The 25,782-nt window shown below is 37.0% G+C and overlaps 2 protein-coding genes across 6 annotated transcripts in view; both read left to right on the top strand.

The window, feature by feature from the left end:
* The window catches only part of LOC129004444 (nucleoside-triphosphatase THEP1), a 162,899-nt gene that overhangs the window by 23,102 nt on the left and 114,015 nt on the right, over window positions 1-25,782 (top strand). The gene's annotated exons all lie outside the window — the stretch shown is intronic.
* Window positions 1-25,782, top strand: part of LOC129004151 (CCA tRNA nucleotidyltransferase 1, mitochondrial) — a 94,666-nt gene that overhangs the window by 23,438 nt on the left and 45,446 nt on the right. For 4 of the 5 annotated variants that reach the window (XM_054432716.1, XM_054432800.1, XM_054432879.1 and 1 more), the window contains 2 exons: window positions 554-756; window positions 5,404-5,569. In XM_054432716.1, the coding sequence (XP_054288691.1) occupies window positions 554-756; window positions 5,404-5,569 (369 nt within the window). The remainder of the gene's footprint in view (window positions 1-553; window positions 757-5,403; window positions 5,570-25,782) is intronic. The other variant, XM_054432956.1, reaches the window with a different exon arrangement.

The raw sequence follows: 25,782 nt of genomic DNA, 5'->3' as shown, positions 1-25,782 counted from the left end.
TAAGATGTGTGATTTTTGTGATATTTTATAGTGTAAGCATAAGCAAACAACCACAAATAACCATAACAATAAACAACAACAAAAAATATATAAATAACAGCTGGTCATGTCGGCAATGAAGTCTTAGTTTGTGAAGACATTCGCTAGGCTTCGCATGGAAATTGCTATCACAAAATTGCTTGGCTGCAATATCTATTTTGCGTAGCATATGTAATCTTTGGTTTAGGTGAAGTGGTAGAACAATATGTCTATGGTAGATGTGTAATACGGTACTATAGAATACTGTAAATTTAAAGAAGCAAATTTTATCAAACTGTGTCCTCCGTCATTGCAAACGCATTTGTTATAACTGCAAAACGCATTTTATACTTATATGCCAACCCCGTACGAAGGACAGGTACTCTGCTAGTCAATCATATATATGTCAAAATATTGTTCACTGTTATAGTTTTAGTTTTACATCAATCAAAGTAGTGTGATTTCTCTGCTACTATTGTTTAGGTTCTAACAGTAACACACCATTTGAGTCCACTCAAGCTTACCTGTGTTGCAGGTCTTCCCAATATGCAGAATTGGACTACTTTCATGCTATAACCACCGACAATTATCTACTCAATCAAAACCCAGGGATAATCCATTCATCATGAAGCTAGATAGTGTGGAATTCCAGTCTCTATTTACTGTAGAGCTAATGACACTGGCAACTATTTTCAAAAATCACAACTATGAACTGAGGATTGCTGGTGGAGCTGTTCGGTAACAATCACTTTGCTTTATTGTTGTTGATGTATTATAATCCTTTTCATTGGGGTTTAGCAATATCAACTTTTATGTGTTCTTATCATGTTTAATTGAGTTATTATGAATTGGAGCTCTTAACGTTAATATGAGCCAGTCTTGTAATAAAATTAATCATTTTAGCCTCTAGATTGTTTAACACGTTCACTACTGCAATAGGCCTAGTACTAAATTTTTTATTCATATGGACCAGTGACGCACATATGTGACGGCCGGTTTCTACCCATAGACTGCCGTCCCATATATGCAACGGCTTTTTACATTTAAATAGACTGACGTTGCATACTTGCATTGGTGACCAATGTTATCCTCTGTTAGCCTCTGCTGAATCCTGCTTGATGCTCTCCAACAATATCTGTTGTGTATTCCTCTAGTCTTCTCTGAACTATTTTTGAAAGTATTTTGTAGGTGACATTTAGGAGAGATATGCCTCTGTAGTTATTGCAGTCTTTTTTGTCTCCTTTTTTGTGAATTGGTACAACTAGGGCTTCCTTCCATTCTTTGGGTATTGTTTCTTCTCTCCAGACCTTGAGTATTAGTTTGTGGATTCTTTCTGCTAGACAAAAGCCACCTACTTTTAAAATCTCTGCAGTTATACCATCCTCTCCTGGGGCTTTATTATTTTTTAAGCTCTTGATTGCTTCTTCTATTTCTTGTATGGGTGGTTCTGGAATCCAGGGGTGTACGGTCTGATAGACTTCTTTCTGTTCTTCCTCTTCCTGCTGCAGGTCACCATTTAGTAGCTCTTTAAAATATTCACGCCAAACTCTCAGTCCGTCTTCCTTTTGGATTACAACTTGTCCCATTTTATTTTTGATCCCCACAGGTGAAGGTGTGTATCCTTTTTTGAAAAATCTTAATGCACGATAAAATTCTCTTGAGTTGTTTGCTGTTCGATCTTGTTCTGCTTTTTCCAGAATATTATTGATCCATTCTCGTTTTTTCTTTCTTAATAGTTTAACTGTTTCCTTGCTTTGCTCTTTGTATCTATCTCGATCTATATCTTGTTTGTTTCTTAGCCAAATTCCCTTTGCTTGTCTTCTTTTCAAAACTGCCTCTTTGCATTCTTTATCAAACCAAGGTTTACTTTTTTTTTCTTTTTTTTTTGCCACAATCTTCTTTGGTACATTCTCGTACGGTCTTCTTTATATTTTCCCATCTCTTTTCTATTGAGTCCTCCACTTCTGCCTCTTGCTCCACTGTGTCTAAGGCTTGGAAACGGCATGACAATTTAAGCTTAAATTCGGTCCGGGTTCTGTTATCTCTAAGTCTATCAATATCTATATTTTCTACTGATGGTACTCCTTTCCTCTTCTCTATTTGTATTCTTTGGTATAATTTGACTAGAACTAGGCTGTGGTCTGACCCACACACTTCTTTTCTTATGCTACGTACGTTTTGTACATGACTAGAATGTCTACAGTCTATTAATATGTGATCTATTTGATTTTTTACCTGACCATTTGGTGAGATCCATGTAGTTTTGTGGATGTCTTTTCTCGGGAAATATGTGCTCATAACTTTCAGGTTGCAAGCAGTAGCTAGGCTTAGTAGCCTTACTCCATTATCATTGCTGTCTGTGTGTAAACTATTTAGTCCTGCAGCTTCCTTCCATATTTGTTCTCTGCCTATCTTTGCGTTAAAATCTCCCATCAGTAATTTTGTGTCATATCCTGGTAACTTTCCCCACTCTTCCTCTAACAGCTCATAAAAAGCGTCTTTGACGTCATCGTCTGTGTCCTCTGTAGGAGCGTAGGCACTCATTATTGATATATTCTTGAATCTACCTTTAAACCTAATATTGCACAGTCTCTCGCCTAGGGCTTCAAAACTTATCACAGCACTTGCTATCTTTTTGCTTACAGCAAAGCCTACTCCTCTTTGGTACCTTCCTTCATCATTTCCACTGTAGTAGATCTACATAGTCTACTACATAGTCTTTGGTGTTCAGCTTTCCTGCCAACGGCCAACGAGTTTCACCAAATTTTATATATACCAAAGTTTAGTGCCACCAAATCCATTTTATATATACCAAGTTCTTCTGAGAGAATGTCAATTGCGCCGGGTACTGCCAATGTTCTTGTATTCCAAGTGCCTAATCTCCAGTGTTGGGGAAGCTACTTTTAAAATGTAGCTAGCTACAACTACTGCTACATTTCCAAAAAAGTAGCTTAGCTACAGCTACAGCTACAGTTCCGAAAAAGTAGCTAGCTACAACTACAACTACAATGAAATGTAGCTACAGCTACAATTTTAGCTACTTTTCCAAAGACGTTAATTTTTATTCCACGCACATTAGGTAAATGTAAAATTAATTGCAACTACATTTTTATTGAACAAACATTAAAAAAAATGTCAGTATTGTATCTAACATTACTTGGAAAACAAATTATTCCTAGATTGTATTTAATTTGTTGGCATTATAAACCTAACATTACAACAACAGAACCAAATAGTTGGGTGTCCCAATATATTTAGTAATTATTTTTAAATATTGCATTATTTTGAAGCATCTTAAAATGTAATTTTCATTAAGTTCAAAGGACATACAACCAAACTATATTTTAAAAGCTAATTTTATTAATTTAATTTAGATTCATTTATAGATGTTTTGTATCAACAATTAACACCGATAAAACTGCAAAAAAATTATTTAAAAATACTTTTTGTGTTACAGAGCCTAGCCTACTGAAATTGGAGTTTATTGCCTTTCTTTACTTTTAATGTTAAAAACAACATTGCTATAGATTTTAAAGTGATAAATTACTTATTCTACGAATAACACTTTTCAATGTCAAGAAATCGTCCTTTATTATTGTCATTATGCATAGGGAAAATTGTGCTTCAACCTAGTTGGTAGAGAAAACAGTATCCAGCAACTTATCCTGAAATCGGTTTTTAATTTAAACATGATGAAATTTGTAAAGTAAAAATAACATGTAGGCCTTCTTGGCTATGTAACAAGTTGGCTATAGTAGGCTTGTTCTTGCAAGGACTAAACAGATATATTCATAATAATTGAACTTGGTATTCGTCTTAAACCATAGCCTCAGTCCTATACAAGAGCTGTTAGCAGGAGCAAACTATGCTATTTTTTCAATGTAAGTTTCATGTTATATGGAGATTTTTTCAATACAATTATCATGTAGTCTAGGCATATCTTAAATCTCATCAGGTAATTTCCTCTTTGCTAATTTAGTAAACCTTTGAAAAATCTTCGTAATCTAATCAAGGAAGGGCTTGTGATGATAAACTACAATCAACAGCTGAAGCAAAGGTTGATAGACCAGCTTTCTCATTATTTCAAGGTGTGTTGGTTTCCATTAAACCCCAAGTTAAAGCATTATCGATATAATAAAGAAACTAAATTGATTACTAATTCCCCTGTCCTGTCAATCACTTGCAAGCATTCAATTCAATAGCTTCTCTTGTCCCCAGTACCGTTTAAACGTCGTCTGCATCTAGCGATTTTATTTTATCTGACAGTAATCATAGAGTAGTAAATTAAGGAAATGAGAGCCAAAAATGTGGATAACACTCATTTAATGGAATCTATGTCCACACAACGTTGTAATAGGGAATGAAACGGCTGCAACCAGCTGTTTGAAGCAAAGAAAGTAGGCCTAATTTTTTTGAAAATCTCAGTTTGAAAGAGGTTGTTTCACGTAAGGTTGAGGTTATGATAAAAATCACTATCTCAAACAAATGTTAATGTAGCGAGAAAAGTAGCTAAAATTCCGCTACAACTACTTTAAAAATGTAGCTAGCTACAGCTAAAGCTACAAAATCTTAAAAGTAGTGTAGCTACAGCTAACGTTACAAAAAAAGTAGCGCGCTACTTCCCAACACTGCTAATCTCATTGTTATTTGTGATCCCCAGTGTCGATTCCTTTTATTCCGTCCATTCTCCGAGGCTTTGTGTTGGTGTTTCTGAACTTTGTTGTTTTCCGAGGTGAGTTGTTGGCCCGACGCTCAACCCCCATATACCCTTGGAGGACCGGGTTCGGGTTGTCTGACTTTAGCCTACCTTATCAGCGCCAAGCCCGCCGAAAAGGCGTTTCCCCCCCTACACTACGGGGAAGTACCAGCGCAACCCTTGCTAATACCTTCGCTTCCACACCACTGGTGCTGGCAGTATAGTGCTTCCACTACTTGGCAGAAAAGGGGCTCTGCTTGGTATTAGCCATCAGTAGGGGATTTATTCCATAGAAGATTTTAAAAAATAAATATTAGCAGCTTACATAATTTGAATTCCATAGCAAAATTAGGGGAACAATTAAAATTTTCACCATGATTAGTATTTTTTCTTCTTTGTTTATTTTTACTTAAGCCCGGAAAATTTATATATGTTTTTTTTATTTTAATAACTGCTAATGTTATTGTGATTGCAATAGTGTTATATTTTTAATGTATTCAATTATAAATTCTTCACTTATCTTTATAGTGTATTTTAAGCACTTTTTTTAACATGTAGTTATATGTATTTTTAGCCTATCTGACTCTATTCAATACATGTTATTTTATGTATAATGAATAAAAAATGATTTAATTTGATTTGAATAATAGTAAACTTGTCATATACACTAATTTTGTTTTGATATTTAGGGATTTGTTAATGCATAAGAAGCCCAAAGATTTAGATTTTGCAACCACTGCAACTCCAGATGAAATGAAACAAATGTTTGAGAAAGAGGGTGTAAGGATGATAAACAATAAAGGTGAAAAACATGGAACAATAACGCCTAGAATCAACAACAAAGAAAATTTTGAGGTAGGCCTATGTTTATTTTTACCTTATGGTTTAATCACTGCAAACCTATTAACTCCTAGAAGTGTTAAATTAATCAGTATGTAAACCACTAGAAAACCACTAAGGTACTAAATACTAAGTTAGCTTAGTATGCAAATATAATAAAAAGGTAACTTATGCAAAGGTCAACTATTTACAACGTTCTATAAATTATAGATATAAGAAAGACATTTTTTGAGCAGAGCGAGCGAAGCTCTTATACGTCGACTTTTATGCATTTCGTAATACGCAAACTCTTCCTAGACGGCTGAATCAATCGTTTTCAAATTTTGCATGGTGATAAAGACCATATCGGTGAGTGCCAACATCTATATGGTGTTAAAAAAGTCTCTCAGGAATCTGCCCCACTGGGTCTCAAAGTTTCAATGTAATCCTTATAGAAACAGTATTTGACACATAAACAAAGACATATGATCAGCTGTTGACTTTTGAATGCAGTAGATAAAGAAATAGCTGATAGCATTATTCCACAGATATTAGAACAGAAACGGTATGTATCATAAATATAATCAAATGACGACACTAGCTTGAGGTCCGTGACATAGGAAGTGGTGAAGGAAGTAGTTAAGGCAAGCTGTCCGGCGTGTGGAAACTGTTTATGACGATTAGATTAACGTATCTGCAATCCTAAAATGCTATGGAAAGGGAAAGGGAAGGAAACAGGTCTGCGATGTAGGAAGTGGTGAAGGAAGTAGTCAAGGCGAGCTGTCCAGAGTGTGGGAACTGTTTATGACGATTAGATTAAGGTATCTGCAATCCTAAAATGCTATGGGAAGGGAGAGAAACAGGTCCGTGACGTAGGAAGTAGTAAAGGAAGTAGTAAAGGCGAGTTGTTAGGAGTGTGGGATCTGTTTATGACCATTAGATTTGTTAAAAATATTAAAGACAGACAAGACAAAAATTAATAGGACTTGACAAAAGATGTGTATTTATTTGGACACTATTTACAAAATTCATAATAATTAATAAAACATATGTTAGTTAGAAAGAAGGCAGGCATAGATTAGGCATAGATTATTACATTCTCTCCCCCCCCAAGAACTGCGACCTTGGTAAGAGGGCGCCGGAATGTACCTTTGGTTGTTTTGATGTCCACAACTTTGATAACGCCATCTTTACCGGGGTAAATGGCTGATATTTTTCCAAGAGGCCATGAATTCCTTTGATTATCTTCTTCAACTATTATAGCCAAGTCCCCTACTTGAGGTGGTTCTATTCGTTTATGCCACTTGCAACGTCTTGATAAACAGGGCAGGTATTCATGGACCCAACGCTTCCAAAAACTATCCAAAAGTGATCTTACGCGGGCAAGTTGTTTCTTACATAGTCTATCTTCATCAATATTTACTTTGTAGGCTTCGCGTAGAAAGTGGTTTGGTGTGATCGGCTCAGGGTCCAACGGGTCAATTGATACGTGTGTGAGTGGACGCGAGTTTATAATAAACTCCACCCGAGTCAAAAACGTCTGCAGTTCTTCATCTTTCGGGTACTGGGCTCGCATAACACTTTTCAATGTTGTTTTTACTGATCTTATAAGTCTCTCCCAACATCCCCCCATGTGTGGCGCAATTCCATTTAATCCCACTCTTTACGACTGTCCGTTGAATCTGGGCATTATTTAAAGACTTAACAGCATTTTGAAGTTCATTGTCTGTTCCTACAAAATTCGTACCATTGTCAGAAAACATCTCAGAAGGGCAAGGTTTCCGACTTATAAACCTTTGAATTGCCATAACGCAACTCTCCGTACTTAACGAATGAGCCACTACGAGATGAATTGCTCGTGTAGAAAGGCATGTAAATATTACACCGTATCGCTTTTCATGTCTTCGGCCAACAGTTACTTCAATTGGGCAGTGTAAAAGAAAGGATACTGTATGCCTTGACTACTCGTGACATTGGCAGGGGTGCCATTTGAGGTCGACTTGGTTTGGCGTTGTCAATCCTACAACGCATACAGCTTCTTTGCACTTTCTTCAGTGTTGTGCGAAGATTAAGTATCCAAAACCGTTCTCGTGTCATGTTCATTACGGTTTCTATTCCTTGGTGGAAGCATTTTTCATGGAAGTTCTTCACAATAAGTCTTGCTACTTGACATTTTCCATCTATGGGTATCTTCGGTCAGTGCTGATCTCAGGAGAATTTTGTATTCTTGTAGACATCCTGATGAGGTCTTTCTCGTCAACGAAAGGATCCAATGTGAATAATTTACTTGACTTCGGTAGTGACTTGTTATTTCTTAGTAAGGTATTTTCTTCTTTAAAATTTTTGTCTTGGGAATTCAACACTAAGATGTGTTCAGCCTTAAGAATTTCATCTGGTTGAAGTTCCAGTATCAATCTGGGGTTAGAGTTCTTCTTCAGTCTGTCTTTGTCATTTCTTTTGATCCTGGATTGCAATATACCAATGTATCTCAGAACCCACGCAGTTACTCGTGTTACCTTATTCCAGGAAGAAAATCTCTCAATATTGATAACGTCTTCTTTGTCTTCGTTGAGTAACCCAACGAACTTTTGTTTCACCTCTTAGCTGTTTTTTGTTTGCAAGGTTGTCGGTTGCTGTGGCCAATGACTTGAGTCGTATTTTAGAAACTCGGGGCCATAAGTCCAAAATTCATGATTACTTGTAGTGAACTTCTGGTTGCTTCTCGTAGCGACATCAGCAGGGTTATATTTTGATGGTACCCACTTCCATTCATCGGCTTGTGAAACTTCAAGGATTTCCACAAGTCGGTTAGAAATGAATTGTTTAAAGCTTCTCGGATCAGATTTTATCCAATGGAACACCGTAACAGAATCTGACCAAAATATTTTTCGGACGATGTTGATGTGTAGGTCGTGTATAATTGTTTTAACAAGCCTACATCCAAGGACAGCAGCTTGTAGTTCCAGTCTTGGTATGGTAGTTGGTTTTAGAGGAGCCACCTTTGCCCTCGACATAACCAACATAGTGTTGTATCCAGTATTCTCGTTAGTATTCTTATGTCTTAGATATCCAACAGCGGAGTACGCTTCTTCACTTGCATCGACAAAGACATGAAGCTCAACCTCATTTATAATAAGGGTTTTGAAATAGCATCTCGGAATGGTAAAATATTGTAGTTGTTTAACTTCTTCCAACCATTCTTGCCATTTCTTAGTAAGTCCTGTTGTTAGTACTTCATCCCATGTTGTTTTTTTGTTCTCCAAATCTCTTGCACTAATATTCGACCTTTGATTGTAGTAGGGGTGACTAGTCCCAAAGGATCAAAGATAGACATCGCAGCCTTCAAAACCTCACGTTTAGTTGGATAACTTGATTCCATTTTTTGAAACTTTTCTGCATTGCGATGAAATACGAAATTGTCGCTTTCTGAATCCCACCACATTCCGAGAACTCGTTCAGTAAGATTGCTATCATGCTTCAATTGCTTAGTTGAATTTGATTTCAGTTCTTCAGGAATTCCAGACAAAACATCTTTGGAATTTGATAGCCAATTGCAAATTTGAAATCCACCTGATTTGTGAATTTCCATTATTTCTTTCACTCGAGTCTTTGCTTCTTCCTCAGAATTGACAGAGTCTAATAAATCATCCATGTATTCCTTAGTGAGAATTGATTTAGAAGTTTCAGGGTAGATGGATGAGAAACTTTTGGCATTTTCGTTCACTACATATAAAGCAGTGCTTGGAGAACAGGTCGACCCAAATGTCATCACCTCCATTACATACGAATCTGGAGGATCATTCGTGTTTTGCCTCCACAAAAATCTCTGTGAATCTACATCTTCTTTCCTTATGCGTACCTGATGGAACATTTCCTTAATATCACCAGCGATGGCAAATTTTCCCAGACGAAATTTTACAAGAACAGCTGGTAATGGATTCAAAAGGTCAGGTCCACTAAAAAGAGCATCATTAAATGATACACCGTATGACTTTGCAGCTGCGTCAAAGACCAATCTTAATTTGTTGGGCTTATTGGGGTTTACAACTCCGAAATGAGGTAGATAATAAGTATGATCATTTAAAATACTTGCCTCATCTTCACTTAGTTTTCGAATATACCCTTTTTCCTTGTAGTCGGCAATCTTCCTTGTGTATTCGTCTTTAAAGGAAGGATCCTTTGCCATCTTCCCTTCAATGTGCTTTAATCTTTTCAGAGCTTTATCGTAACTCGAGGGATATTTAAAATCATCTGATTTCCACAACAAGCCAGATTCATAACGTTCTCCAATTTTCCTCGTTGTTTTTTCCAAGATTGACATTGCACGTTCGTCTTCTACCGATTTTATTGATTTGTTTTCTACTGGAGATGCACCGTAGTTGTCAATTTCAAAGGAACTTTTCACCAAATCATGTAATCTGTCGTGATCAAATGACAATAAGGTGAAATTGTCAACACGTCCAGCAAATTCTGGACACTTGCCATGCATTGACCACCCTAGGTAGCTACATGACAGTACGGGAGCATTTGGCGGACCTTCGATAACTTTTCTGGTCAATAACAAGTCACAGTCATCTTGACCTATCAAAATGGTAGGTTTGGCATGAGATGTTGGTAAAGGTTGATCGATTGACTTTAAATGAGGCCATCTCTCTCGAAGCTTTACTGAGTCAATCGATTGTTGGGGTAAATCTAGAGGTGATTTGAGTTCTTACATTATTTAATGTAAAAACTTCATCTTCATAGAGCCCTTTTATTTTAAGCTCAACTCGTCTGGACGTTGGGTCAAAATGTTTAGTTGCATTTGACCAACAAGTGGTAAGGGGTTCAATGCTACCACTGATGCCTAATTCATCGGCAGTAGTCGAATCTAGCAGAGATATGGTTGAACCGTCATCTAAAAGTGCATATGTGTCGATCTGACAGCTTGGACCATATAAAGTTACTGGACACGTTCTTAGTAAAACACGGTTATTTACTGAGTGATTGCTTATAATTTCTTCTTTCGATTTACCTTCCTGCCTGAAAGTGTTCTGTACTCGGTCCCGGCTGATTTCTTGGGCATTTTTAGAGGCACTGTCAGTATGCAGAAGGCGATGATGGGATAGTTTGCACCCATTGATTCCACAATGTTTCTTTAACTTACAAAATTTGATGTGGTGATGACGGAAGCAAAAGAAACACAGTTTTTTTCTCAATTATCATCTTCCACCGCAGCGCGACTTCTGCTTTTCTGAAAAGCTTACATTTATCGGTTTCATGACTCTTCGAGCAAAAAATGCAAACGTTTTCGTTGGGTGAATTAGTCAAAACTGGTTTAGGGTCACTTCTCTTCCGCGCTGTCTCCTCAGGTGGACAAAAATAAATACTCATAATGGAACACTGGTTTTCAAGCCAGTTACAGAATACTTTCAGGTCAGTAGGTTTTTCTAAATGCATGCTATTTACATGTTCAGCCCACCTGTACTTCAGAGTATAGGGGAGCTTACTTAAAAGTTCATTCAACAAGAGAGGATTTATTAAGTACATTTCCAAATCAAACGACTCTGCGGTAGAGGTCAGGTTTAAAAGAGTTGTTGAAAACTCAATAAGGCTGACAGCGTCATCCTCCTTGACTGGTTGGAGCATGCGCGCCTTCTTCAACATTGACTCGACTATAAACTCTGGACGTCCAAAACGCATTTGTAAAGTTTTCATCACTGTACTCAAATTTTTACCTGATATAAATAGAGGTTTTACCATTTTAAAGGCATCTCCCTCCAGACAATTTCTTATTCTGTCAAGGTTTTCATCGTCATTAAAAAGGTGTTTAGTCTTATTGTAACAGGAATAGAACATGGGCCATTCGTCTGGTTTCCCGCTGAAGGATGGAAGACGCTCTCGGCAAGATACAGGTTGGTTGGGGTTAGATGAATTGATAGCTTTTGAAAAGGAGTCAGCTAGTTTATCAATAGCCGTGGACACGATGGCTGACGATGTCAAAGGAACTGACGGTTCCTCATTCAGCCACCTATTGACTTTGACATTAGAGTCCTCCTCAACAGTAGCAATAATGAAGCTTACCTTGTCAGGGTCTTAATTATCTTCCAATTCCAAATGAGACTCAAGTTCGGTCCTTACTCTCAGCAGACGCTTCTGTCGTTCTAATTCTCTTGCTTCAGCTTGACGTTGTCGTTGCATATCCCTCTCCTCTCTTTGCCTCTGTCGTTCTAGTTCTTCAGCTTGATGTTGTCGTTCCAGTTCTCTAGCCTCGAATTCTCTTTGGCGCTGCATTTCTTTTTCTTCCTGCATTTTTTCTAGTTTGTTCATTTCTTCTATTTCTTCTAGTCGCAGTTGAAGTAACCGGCGCTTGCTGGAAGTTGAAGATGTGGTTTTTGTCTTAGTAGGGGGTTTTGGAGGTTGACTATCTCTTTCTATGAGTTCATCATTCTTGTCATTTACATTTTCTGGGGAATATCTATTTGGAGGGTGTTTCTCTCTTCCTGACTTTCGGATTGACATATTTCTTGACATGATTTATAAGTCGGGTTTCGGCACCAATGTTAAAAATATTAAAGACAGACAAGACAAAATTAATAGGACTTGACAAAAGATGTGTATTTATTTGGACACTGTTTACAAAATTCATAATAATTAATAAAACATATGTTAGTTAGAAAGAAGGCAGGCATAGATTAGGCATAGATTATTATATTATAAAACAGGTCCATGACAATTGGTGAGGAAGTAGTAAAAACATATGACATTATTTACTAAATGTAATTGTTCAGTTTGTATTGGTGTAGTGTTCTGTTCTGTCTATTAAAAGTTAAATTTAATTTCCAAACAAGTCTTAAAGTTTCCTACTAATAACAGTAAAGGCGAGCAGTCCAGAGTGTGGGAACTTTTTATGACGATTAGATTAAGGGATCTGTAATCCTAAAATGCTATGGGAAGGGAGGGAAACAGGTCCGCGATGTAGGAAGTGGTGAAGGAAGTAGTCAAGGCGAGCTGTCCGGAGTGTGAGATCTGTTTATGACCATTAGATTAAAGGTATTTGCAATCCAATAATGCTAAGGGAATGGAGGAAAACAGGTCCAAGACGTAGGAAGGAAGTAGGTGAAGGAAGTAGTAAAGGTGAGTTGTTCGGAGTGTGGGATCTGTTTATGACCATTAGATTGAAGGTATTTGCAATCCAATAATGCTATGGGAAGGGAGGAAAACAGGTCCGTGACGTAGGAAGTGGTGAGGAAGTAGTAAAGGCGAGCAGTCCGGAGTGTGGGAACTTTTTATGACGATTAGATTAAGGGATCTGTAATCCTAAAATGCTATGGGAAGGGAGGGAAACAGGTCCGCGATGTAGGAAGTGGTGAAGGAAGTAGTCAAGGCGAGCTGTCCGGAGTGTGAGATCTGTTTATGACCATTAGATTAAAGGTATTTGCAATCCAATAATGCTAAGGGAATGGAGGAAAACAGGTCCAAGACGTAGGAAGGAAGTAGTAAAGGTGAGTTGTTCGGAGTGTGGGATCTGTTTATGACCATTATATTGAAGGTATTTGCAATCCAATAATGCTATGGGAAGGGAGGAAAACAGGTCCGTGACGACGTGACGTAGGAAGTGGTGAGGAAGTAGTAAAGGCGAGCAGTCCGGAGTGTGGGAACTTTTTATGACGATTAGATTAAGGGATCTGCAATCTTAAAATGCTATGGGAAGGGAGGGAAACATGTCCGAGACGTAGGAAGTGGTAAAGGAAGTAGTCAAGGCGAGCTGTCCGGAGTGTGTGAACTGTGTTTATGACGATTAGATTGAGGTATATACAATCTTAAAATTCTATGGGAAGAGAGGGAAACAGGTCCGCGGCGTAAGAAGAGGTGAAGGAAGTAGTAAGGAGAGCAGTGTGGAGTGTGGGAACTGGAAACCGTTTGTAGCAGTTAGATTAATGTATCTGCAATGCTGAAATGCTATGAAAAGGGATGGAAGCATCCCCACGACATAGAAAATGGTGAAAGAAGTAGTAAAGGCTAGCAGTGCGGAGTGTGGGGAATGTTTGTGGCAATTATATTAAAGATTCTAAAATACTAAAATGCTATGGAAAGTGATGAAAACAGGTCCACGATGTAGGAAGTGGCTTAGGAAGTAGTAAAGTATGAGCATAGTGTGAGAACCATCTGTGGCAGTTAGATTAATGTATCTTTAATCCTAAAATGATATGAGAAGGGAAGGAAACAGGCCCCACGTAGGAAGTGGTGAAGGAAGTAGTAAAGGCTTACAGTGCAGAGTGGGGGGATCGTTTGGGCAGTTAGATAAACGTATCTAATAATTAAATGCTATGAGAAGGGAACGAAACAGGTCTATGACGTAGGGAATGGTGAAGGAAGTAGCAAAGGCTTGCAGTGCCGAGTGTGGGAACTGTCTTTGGCAATTACATTAATTAATTAATTTATTTATTTATTTCCTCTCAACGGTTACACCATTTTACAAATACATGATTTGTTACATGTTGTGTCCACAAAATATTAAGCCACAGTAACTACTTTAACAATAAAACTAATATACAATAAATAACAAATAATATAACAATAACAACAGCATAAAGAAATGTGTACATATTAACAATAATACAGTCCAACCTCAGTATAACGAATCTGAAGGGACCGAACTGAATATTCGTTATATCAAGGATTTTGTTAAAACGAGGTTCGTTATATAGAGGTTAGGTTTGCAGGAATTTCGCTAAGTCGAGGTTCAGAACCAGCGTCGGTCAATATAGGTCGGGATTTGACCTCATTAAAATACAATTAAAGTAGCATAGGCTACAATACTTTACAGTACAGTGTTTACATTGTACAGTAGAACCTAAATTATCCGGCATAATAAAGGTGAGGGATCTTGAATATTGCGCAATCATGACAATGGCATTGACCTTGGTACAGGTTAAAAACTGTAAGTTTAAAATCACAGCTTGTTCTAACCCTCCTAAAACCTAGCCAAACCCTGTATTGCGTAGTCATAAACCACGTAAAGAACAAAACAATAGGCCTACAGTAGAGTTTAGTAAGCTACTGCTCGCGATAGGCCGGTAGGCTACTTACATTACAGTACTGATTTATCACAACAGAGGAATGTCAATAATAATTAACTATAGCATTGGTGTTGCTAGTTGAAACAAATCGTATTGAAAACAATAAATTATTAGATAAGTCATTATAAAAGTGTATAATCATAGCCAAATTAAGGATAATAAAAACACTCGTAAAAGGAATGTTAAAATAACGATGTTGCTATTCTTCCTCTTTGGTTTTGTTTTTATATTCTTTCTTGGGTTTCTCTTTATCCAAAAATTGTATAATTCACCATAGTTATCCCATATCGCCCAATCACAGCTTACTAAACATTACGTCGTCTTCAGTCCTCCCTCAGTGAATGAAATCAGTTCTCAGTTGCAAGTTGCAACATAGCGCGCGCAGCGACAGCAGACAAAGATGTAAAACGGAGCAGACGAATGTTAGCGCAAGCGATGACGTGACCTTTCTATTTCATTTGATAAAGAAACAGATTTTCCCAAAACAATAATTGGGTGGGGGATTTGTTATATCGAGGGAAAGACGTAGACAATTCGTTATGTAGAGGTTAAATTCGCAATGTAGAGGTTCTGACAATGATAAATTCGCTATATTGAGGTGTCTTATTTTAGCCGAAATCACGAAAAATTCGTTAAATCAAGGTCTTTGTTATGGTTTGTTCGTTATGTAGAGGTAAAATATACATTGTGTCTTATGGAGAGTTCTAGGGGATTGAAAAAAATTCGTTATATCAAGGAATTCGTTATATCGAGGTTCGTTATATCAAGGTTAGACTGTATCAACAATTTTGACTAGATATAAGTAAGTGTAAGTGCTTGACGTTAAAAACATAGATGATATTAATAAGCAAAACAATGAAGAAATGAAAAAAATTAAATTGTAGAACACTTGATTAAGTATGAAGCCTGACTACATTGGGAAACAAGAAACAGTTGGGATACAAAACAACATCAAAACAACAGTAACAAAAGGGAGATGGCCTAAATAAAATTTAAGTTTATGTAACTAGTGACTAGATGGAAAACAAGAATAGTTAGATAAGGAGCTGGTTGATCTTCGACCTGAAGACGTGAGTTGAAACGCCAAAAAAGTCAATATCAGCTCCAACTTCGCTCCCTAGCCGGTGTACTTTATACTTTATACTTTATACTTTCTTATGAAATGGCGACCATACTATGTAGGTATTTTAAGCCAAGTATGAATGGAGATGAGTGTAGGATGAGTGGCGCGATCTTGTAGTCTTGTTAGTGACTAAGGCCGACATTCCTTAGACACAGCTGTTAATTAATAGCCCAAACAGCTAATGGCAACTAAGGGACCTACAGTTTAAAGTGGAATCCGAACCACATTTTTCCTTGGTATATACGAATTGGTCTAATTATCAGGATAGTACTGCGGATAGTAGTAGTACTCACTAGTGCGGACGTTAATCCACACCATTAATTAATTAATTAATTAATGTAGGCGAGATATCCCACTGTTGTAAGCATAATATGTTGGGAAGAACTGCCGTTTGAATATGGATCTAGAGCGTGTTCCTCTTGGTGCAGTGAAGTTGATGCAACTAAGAAGTTCTGGGCAGTCCATGAGGCCATTAATTACTTTGTATAAGAAGAGAAGATCCAGAAACTTGTGTCTAATGCGAAGAGGTTGAAGGTTATACTGTACCTCCAGGTCACAAACTGGGGTTTGGGAGTATTGATAACCAAGTTTGAATGCCAACATCTTGATGAAGTGTGTTTGGACTTTCGCAAGCATCCCCAGGTGCCCCACTTGATAAGGTGTCCAAATTGTTGAGCCATATTCAAGTATCGGTCTGATCAGTGTTTTGTAAAGGACAATGAGAGAGTGAGGGTTGGTAAAGTCTTTTGTTGATCTATAAATAAATCCCAGTAATGAATTTGCCCTGTTAATAATGTTGGAATATGCTCCGCTGGATTTAAGATTGGTGTAATGATGATCCCAAGGTCCTTTACCTTATTCACCCTCGATAGTTTTGAGTCTTCAATATAGTAGTCAAAACCATGGGTTGTGGTCCTACGACAAAATAACATGACTTGACACTTTGAAATATTAAGAGACATTGCATTATTTTTACATCAGTTAACAATGCCATCAATGGAGTTTTGGAGGTCAACATGGAGTCATCCATGGATCCGATTCTTGAAAACACCTTGATGTCATCGGCAAACATGAGGAACTTCGTTGATATTGAGGCGGCAATATCATTGATAAATACATTGAAGAGTAGAGGGCCCAAGTGTGAACCTTGGGGGATACCTGATAGTACTGCAAAGGGAGGGGAGAGGGCTCCATCAAATTTTACTACAAGTTGTCTATCGCACAGGTAGCTTTCAAGTCAGTTTAGTAGTTGCCCAGAAACTCCATATCCAGCTAGTTTGGCAATTAAAAGGTGATGATGTACTTTGTCAAAAGCTTTGGCAAAGTCCAAGTAGATACAATCCACCTGGCCAGATTTGGCGAATGCCGTGTTAATGTACATCTGGAAGAGTAGAAGATTTGATATTGTTGAACGTCCATGAAGAAAGCCATGTTGTTCGTCTCTAATGAATTTCCTCAGGTGAAAGTACAGGTGGTCAAGAACAATACTTTCAAACACCTTAGCTAGTGTGGGCTGAATGACTATAGGCCTGTAGTTTTTCACGTCTCTTTTATCTCCAGATTTGAATATGGGCATGACAAACCCTTGCTTTAATTTGGAAGGAAATATTCCATTAGCTAGTAGAATGTTGAAGAGGATCGATAGGTGGGGGGAAGGACGGGAGCATAGTATTTCAGCACTATCGGTGGAATGAAGTCCGGGCCAGCACTTTTATTTGGATCAAGAGCCTCCAGTATCTTAGCAACCTCAGTGGGTGACACGGAGCACTTAAAAATAGTGTCGTTGCAGCCAAAGTCAAAGATGGTATCTGAGGTGTATCATTACAGAAGACTGATGAAAAGTACTGAGCGAAGAGGTTGCATTTATCCACAGGTTCAGTAGCAACTGTAGAAACAAAAGATATGTTTGACGGAACAGAAGGAGTGGACTTCAGATTGTTGACGTTGCTCCAAAAAGACTTTATGTTGTGGGGTATCCCATTTTCAACCTTGCCAATATAGTTTTGTTAGTATTCAAGTGCAAGTTCTTTAGAGGACCGTCTTAATCTGCGAAAACGTTCCAGTTCATTAAGGCAACCAGTTCTTTTATATCGTTTGTGTGAGATCTTCTTTTCTAAAACTAGTTGCTTGAGCTCCACTGAGAACCATATAGGAAATTTTGTGGATCTAGTCTTTTTCAAAGGGGTGTAGTTGGCTATAATATGCTTCAGTTTATCACAGAACAAGTTGAAGAGTTGTTCAATATCAGTAGAGCCTGGTACAGGATATGGAAGATTCTGTAGACGGTTGAGAACTCCATCAAGATTACACTTTTTGAAATTCGGAACGTAATTAGTTAGGCCTGTAGAGTTCATCTTAGATAGGGAAAATGATACTGACAGAGCAGGGTGGTGGTGATCCTCAGGTAGGAGAATTTCATCAGGGTGTGTCACTTCAGAGCGTTCAACAGAGGAGAAGACCAGATCTAGGCAGACACCCCGATAATTACAGACCTGATTTATTTGTTTAAGACTTAAGGCAATCGATAAGTCCATAATGGCCCGTGTCGATGCAGGTAAATCTGGACTATCTGTAACTGTCCAATCAGTATCAGGCTGGTTAAAATCACCCAGCAGGACCAAATCACCCAGTTTTTGCGAGGAGTATGTGGCATCATTAATTGAATCACAGAAATTGGCATATGCTGACAAAGGCTGGTTGGGTGGAATATAAACACATGCTAGCAGGGTCTTCGAAGGAAAAGTCTTTTATGGAGGCGAGTACGCATTCACTGTTATTAACTACAGGTGTGAGATTCAAGCTTGGTAAAGTGTTCTTTACAGCAATCAAAGATCCTCCACGTCTGGATCGTGAACTCGTTGAAGTAGAACGATCACATCTATATATTGTAAACCCATCCAGGCCAAGCTCTTGGTCCCTAACGTCTGAAGAGAGATTTGTTTCAACCAATGCTATAATGTCATAATTAGATATGGCAACATTTCTAGATAATTCATTAAGTTTGCTTCGCAAACCATTAACATTTTGAAAATAAATGCTGTAGCTTTTGGAGTGGCCGTTGAGAGTTATTCGTTTTTTGAGGCTTTAACAATCTTGGGGATACCCCGTCTAAAGGCAATTTTGAGACCTGCTTCTCCGTTATTAGTGCGAGAGTCCAGTTCAGCTTTCAATGCCTGGTAGCTTGATATTTCTTCAGGGGTCCTGTCTCGTGAGATCTGAAGGCTTGAAAAACGTTGGTCGATCAATGCAAAAGCTTCAGCTGAGAATTCTCTAAGAACATCAATGGCATCAGAGTCACTCTCCAATACAAGTTTTAGAGGCCTAGGTTTGTTCGGACGATTTTTGCCTACACGAATGGTTTTAATTTTGTCTAATTTAATGTTAGGTTGGATATTTTGCAGGAGTTTCTTCACTAAGTCAAGATCATGCTGCCTTTTTGACCCCTCATTACTGCTATTCGATTCTGCTAAATTATAAAGCATTACGTTTTTAGCTCGATAGTTACGCTCTCTCAGTTCATCTATAATGGAGTTTGAATTAAGTTGACCCTGTGTGCTGTTTAGAGTAGAGACTTGAGCTTCCAGGTTGTTGACTTTATTTTCTACAGTTAGTATGCGAGGTTCCATGGCTGATATACTGGTATTCATATCAGAGATATCAGATTTTATTGCTGCTATATCGGATGACATGCCGTCGATCTTGTCAACTTTGGTAAGCAAGTTGTCCAACTTATCAAGCACAGACTGCATTTGCAGGGCTAATTTCTGTAGGGGCTGTTTGTTTGATTTAATACAGTCAGTCCGTGAGCAGAACCACTTTAAAGCGTCATCACCAGAAAGACGCTGATATTCGGACTTCGAGATTTTAGCACATTCCCTGTGAAACCAACGCGAGCAACTTCCATCACATGCAATTCCCTCTTCGGAGTCAAGAACAATCTTCATACAGATCGGGCAACAATGAAACATGATGTCGTGGATGTGATACGGAAGACAAATAATAATCAATTCAAAAGTTTTAATTTCAAAAGAATTAATGTATCTATGTATATCTATCTAAAATGCTATGGGGAGGGGGAAACAGGTCCACGACTTAGGGGGTGGTGAAGGAAGTAGTAAAGGTGAGCAGTGTTGAGTGTGGGATTGGATTAATTTATCTGCAATGCTAAAATGCTATGGGAAGAGACTGTAGACTGTAGGTTAAAATGATTATGAAGCACGAATCTATACATATTTCGATACATGCAATTGTTTACAATATAAATTTACAACTGAGTTGACGACATAGGAATAATACTCAATGGGTCATGAACACAAACATAGTTGCATAAAAAAGGTGCATTAACAACTATTAGGAGACAAATAAAATGGTAACTTAGGAATGATGCGTCACGACCGGTTAGATGTAGCGTCTAGACTGCTGTACTGTAGCGTTAATTCTTTTTAAATTGATTTACCTTTTTTACGTAACTGTGTTCGTGTGCGTGTTTGTGTGTAAATGTACAATTTGTGTATCGACGACCTTCTGATGAAGTGATTTTGACATCCACTGGACACCTGAAGATGACTTCTTCACAACTTCTTCACAAAGTTGAAACTAGTTGTGTGACCTTGCAGCTATTGGATTATATAGAAGCAGGTATGACAGGTATTTCTTAACGAAAAAATATAATTTTATTTTTTTTTTATTTTTTACTTCAATTAAAGATGTATTCCAGCAGTTCTAATTACATTACCCTATTTGTTTTGGTCTAAAAACCTTTAATACCAGCTTTCATTTTGTAAGGTACCAAATTTTAAGGGGGGTAAAAAAACGTACTACGAATAAATGAACACCAGAACTTACCCGATTTTTAACCACAATAGCCTACTCCGAGGCCTATGTGTTGGCCATAGCTTGGGCTATGGGCCAAAGAACGTAGGCCTATTTTTTATTCACAGTGAAGTACACAAACACATCCACAACTATATATTTATTCATAATAGCACTTCGTTTCACATAATAAAGCTAAACCGGCCGATTTTACAGATATTTAACGCCGCCGACGACATAACCCCAAACTAGTGTTTATTTGTTGACAGACAAAACTAGACCAGCTCAACAAGTGAATTCGATCAGCTGCTGTTATCTAGTAGTACTAAAGTTCGGGCAGGAACGAAGGATTTTACTCCAAGACAGGATTATTCGTTTGTACGCCGTCTTCGAAGTAACTTCGTCGTTACAAGACTACTTACGCATTCCCGCCGATCGCCGATATTACGAAGGTTAGCTATTCTAATAGTTAGACCATTTCTACGTTTAACGCACGCATTCTCATTCTCGTTTAACGACTATTTCCGTTCCAAAATTTGATATTAAATAACTAAATTTTAATAACTTAGTTTCCGCTAACTCGAGTCTCGACCCGCCAGTTCCTGCTTGCCAGTGACTAGCGGTGATTATCGTTTGGTTTGATTTAAACCAATTAGTTTCAAAATTACGATTTCTACGAATGATTAACGTACGTTTATTCTAATTAGTTCGCCGTTTTAATGCCCCGAGACTTGTCGTCTGCGTTCTAAACCCCGTCTTTGGCGGGCGAGAGAACCTAGTCTTGGGAGTAGGCTGATTTGAACAATCAAACAGTCACGAATATTAATATTAAATCTATTTTAAATCATCCCACGATAAATTCTCCATTCGATTATATTAATTAGGCCCGACGACTCTGTAGGAATTGCTTTTTACCTTTTATTCAATATTATATTATTTACCAACGTCCTTAGCCAGATAGTTTACAGTTTAATACGAGTATTTATATCACATTGGCTTAAGATTGAATACTCGTCGGCCCTACAGAGTCATTCCAAAGGTTAGGCAAAATTTAACAAAACACTTTAACGAAGGTAAGGATGATATATAGCTCCAACTGAGCGTCTGCAGGATTTCCTGAACGTTTCCTGAGCTCTGAGCCTTCGATTAAATTTAAATAAATTGATCAGTCAAAGCCGTGACAACTTCGTATCGACCCCTGGATTTTTCTCGGCTCCTTCTGAGCACTCCGGGGAAGAAATTTGAGTGTGGCCAGTTCTAGGGGTAGGCCTAGCCTGACTTAGGTGAATATTAGTTTATTCCCCCCCTAGAATTTTGCGTCACAATTTGAGCTATTGATTATTAAGATTCCGATCTTAATAATCCTACCTGAAGCAATCCTACCTGATCCTACCTTAATCACAAATCATCAATAATTATAATCGTTTTAGTACTTATCTGCAATCAATGATACATAACTCAAATTTTATTTAAGTTATTTTATAAGTCTTGGTCTTAAAATACTTTAAAGGCTTTCACTTGAGATATTGATAGTTTTAATCAGTTACGTTAAAGATATACTGTATTGCCCTAAAGCAGAACAACGAGCGACGCTGCGACATTGTCGCGGACACGAAACGCCGAGAAACGCGGGCCTGCGGACACATTTAAGAGCTTGAAATTATTTTTTTTTAATATCTCGATAAAAATAGATAAAAATACTTTGTCCGCTGACAAAATTTACCGGTTAAACAAAAAAAAAGATCGCAAAGTAAAAGAAAAGCGGGCGCGAGTGAACACGCTACTACACACATCACGTCGAAGAGGAGAGAACCGCGCTGCTCGACAGCCGGATGCCGTCTGCCGCTCCGCTCGGTATCTGTCTGCAGGCCACGCCCTCCTACCGCTCTCCCATTGGCCCGGCGCAGTCACCTGACAGACAGCAACCACCCTCCCTCCACCTTACAAGTGCGTGCGGATGACTGAGCTATGAAGACGCACTGTACCGTTTCTGGCGATAGTGTTGCGAAATAGAAAAACGCCATTACGTTGTTGATTTCGGAAGAGAAAAGGCATTCCAGCCCTATTGTGTTAACTCTGTGGTGCGTGGGTCCGTGACCTTTGTTACTGTAAAATGTATAACTAATGTTGGCATTATTTGAGTAACGGGTTTTGCGAATGAGTGAAATATACAATGTATTCTCGGCCTTCTCGTGAGCGTGTTATCTGCTCTGTTTGTTTCAAGGACAAACACAGGTTCTGGGTATGGTTCTGATTATCAGCACTGCCATGTTTCAAGAACTAACAAAACCAGACTATGTGCTATGTAATATAAATAATGTAAATATAGATTATTTCTGTTTGCTGTGTTTATATAAAGAAACTATAGTACATTTAAAGTTTTACTTCTGAAGACCTTGTTAACACTTGTTAAGGTATGTGTATATATATACGTATTTAAAAAAAAGTAAATTTAAATAACCTGATTATGCCTACCCCTTAATAGTTTTTTAGTTTTTTGTTTTAAAAGTAGGCTATACAAGTTATTGAAATTTACTTATTTTATTTAACTATATTACTAGTAGCCCTAAAGAGTGAATATATATATATATATACCGGTATATAAGTCATTATTTAGCTTTTTAGTTTTAGCGCTTGCGGACACATTTTGAGGTTTTCACAGGCCGTTGCAGACACGTAGGAACCATTCTGCTTTGGGGCTGTATTGCACAATCAGAAAACATAAATTTAATTTAATTATATCTTGGATATGTAATTTAGTTTTTGATATATTTACTCAATTCTAATTACGTTATTCTATTTGTTTTGACCTAAGAACCTTCAGTGAAATACCAGCTTCCATTTGAATTATTGATTATTAAGATCAGACGTGGCTAAAGCACACTGCTATATCACAAAGAACTTAAATTTTAAAAAAATTGAGTTTTTATCATTGATTTATAGTTAAACGGTCTTGCTTTCAACATTAACAGTAACTGTCGTCTTTGACGGGTTTCTCCTAGTAAATCTTTAAAAAATCAAACTTTAATAATTATTTGCAAATCTACACCGATTAGGCTTTTCAATGACCTATTAATTAATATAATCGGTTCAGCAGAACTGTAGATTTAATTGTACAAAGTTTAACAACAAAATCATTAGTTCAGTATTTTCTCACCATTATAAATTTGGAGGTTGCTTAACGTTTTTGCAAATAACTTTGAAATGATGAGGAAATCGACCAAAGTGGAAGATGATATTCTGATAGAGAATAAAATGTCCTACAAATTACTATCATGTATTTTTGGAAAATACTCAATTAAGGCAGCCTAAAGTTGGCTACAAATATAAACTTGGGAAAAATATTGTTTATTTATAATGTTTTACCTCAAATATGTAATAAAATAAAACTTTTTATAATTATTTGCAAATCTACACGAATTAGGCTTTTCAACGACCCATTAAGTAACAAAATCGGTCCGATAGAAGTCTAGATTTAGTTGTACAAAGTTTAACAAAAATATATCTAATTCAGTATTTTCTCACCACTATAAATTTGGAGATCACTTAGATTATTGCCAATAACTTTTAAATCGAGGGGAAATCAACCAAAGTGGATGTGATCTTCTGAAAGAAAATAAAACTTACTACAAATAACTACTATGCATTTCTTGAAAATTCTTAATAAAGACAGCCAAAAGCTGGCTACAAATAGAAACTTGAAAACAGAAGCTTGAAAAAAGCAGTTTTTAATGCATTTTTGTTATTTTTACTTTTTTACCACAAAGATTTAGTAAACTCACACTTTCATAATTATTTGCAAATTTACATGAGTTGGGCTTTCCAATGACCCATTAATTAACAAAATTGGTCCAGTAGAAGTCTAGATTTAGTTGTACAAAGTTTAACAAAAATATCCCTAACTCAGTATTTTCTCATTACTATAAATTTGGAGGTTGCTTAGCTATTTTACAAATAACTTTTAAATGGTGAGGAAATCGACCAAAGTGGAAGGTGATATTCTGAAAGAGAATAAAATGTCCTACAAATTGGTACCTACCATACACTTCTTGGAAATACTCAAAAAGGCAGCCAAAAGTCTCACCCAAATAAAAAGTCTGAAAAACACTGTTTTCAATGTATTTCTTATGGAAAACATGTTTTTTTAATTTTTCACCAAAAATCATAACAAAAACAAACTTTCATAATTATTTGCAAATCTACACGAATTAAGCTTTCCAACGACACATTAATTAATAAAATCGGTCCAGTAGAACTCCAGATTTAGTTGTACAAGATTTTTAAAACTGAATTATATATAGAATAGATAATAATTTAGGCCTAGATTAATCTAATAGATATAAAGGATAGTAAAGGTATAATTACAAACCTGAATAGAGAACCATTATATTTTATTAATCAAAATTCCAAAGGCACTGCCATTACAAATTTTGTATTTAACACCACAACTTAATTGCAGTTGACCAATTGGGTAGTGACAAATAAATTGTTTAAAACATAGGCTAGAATAAGTAGGCTACCATAACGAAATCGAAATACGTATTGTTTTCTTTTACGTGATGGCAGTTAAATTATGATCCAGAAACGAAATTCTAAATCAACAAAACCGTCCTCAGTTACGATGAAATCGTGAATATCTCTTGCGGTTGTGGTGAAATTGTGGACATTTTCCGTAATCGAGGAAGAGTTGTGATAATCTTTTGTGGTTGCGGAGACTTCATTATCGTTGTTAATGATGGATAGTAAAATTGATGAAATAAAAAAAGATAAAATTCAAGAGATGGTTTAATGGACATGATTTTAAAAGAACTTATAAAATGTAAACAAAAAGGTAAATAGAGTACTAACAATATAATAAAACATATGATTTGTGCACAAAAGGCAGGCAGAACATAGTAATCAGAGAGAACTTCTAACAATCGTCTACAGCGATCTTGCCGTAATTGTGATTTTTGATTTTAGCAATCTTGGTCATAGCGAGAATAAAGGCTTGTCTAAAAATTTTAACTCCTTAACAGTTGTTGGTGGAATTAATTTTTTAAGAGACAAAAATTTCCTTTCTTGTGACAAAACAGGATGCTGTTAAAATAAGATTTTCTGTGTTCGTTTATTTATATAAATGTTTGTGTGTTTTTTGTAAAGAAGCTGGTCTGTTGTGCTTGTTGTTGCAGATTTGTATTAATAATGAATCCTGTTGTATTGTAATGTTTAAAGGACAAAAATTATTTTTGTTCTTATGAATAAATCTAAAT

The sequence above is a fragment of the Macrosteles quadrilineatus genome, unplaced genomic scaffold, assembly GCF_028750875.1.
Source record: "Macrosteles quadrilineatus isolate MER2022 unplaced genomic scaffold, UCM_ALF_1.0 Scaffold_1__1_contigs__length_201487025, whole genome shotgun sequence".
Taxonomy (NCBI): domain Eukaryota; kingdom Metazoa; phylum Arthropoda; class Insecta; order Hemiptera; family Cicadellidae; genus Macrosteles; species Macrosteles quadrilineatus.
The sequence above is the reverse complement of the archived record's forward strand: the minus strand, read 5'-3'. Positions and strand labels throughout refer to the sequence as shown.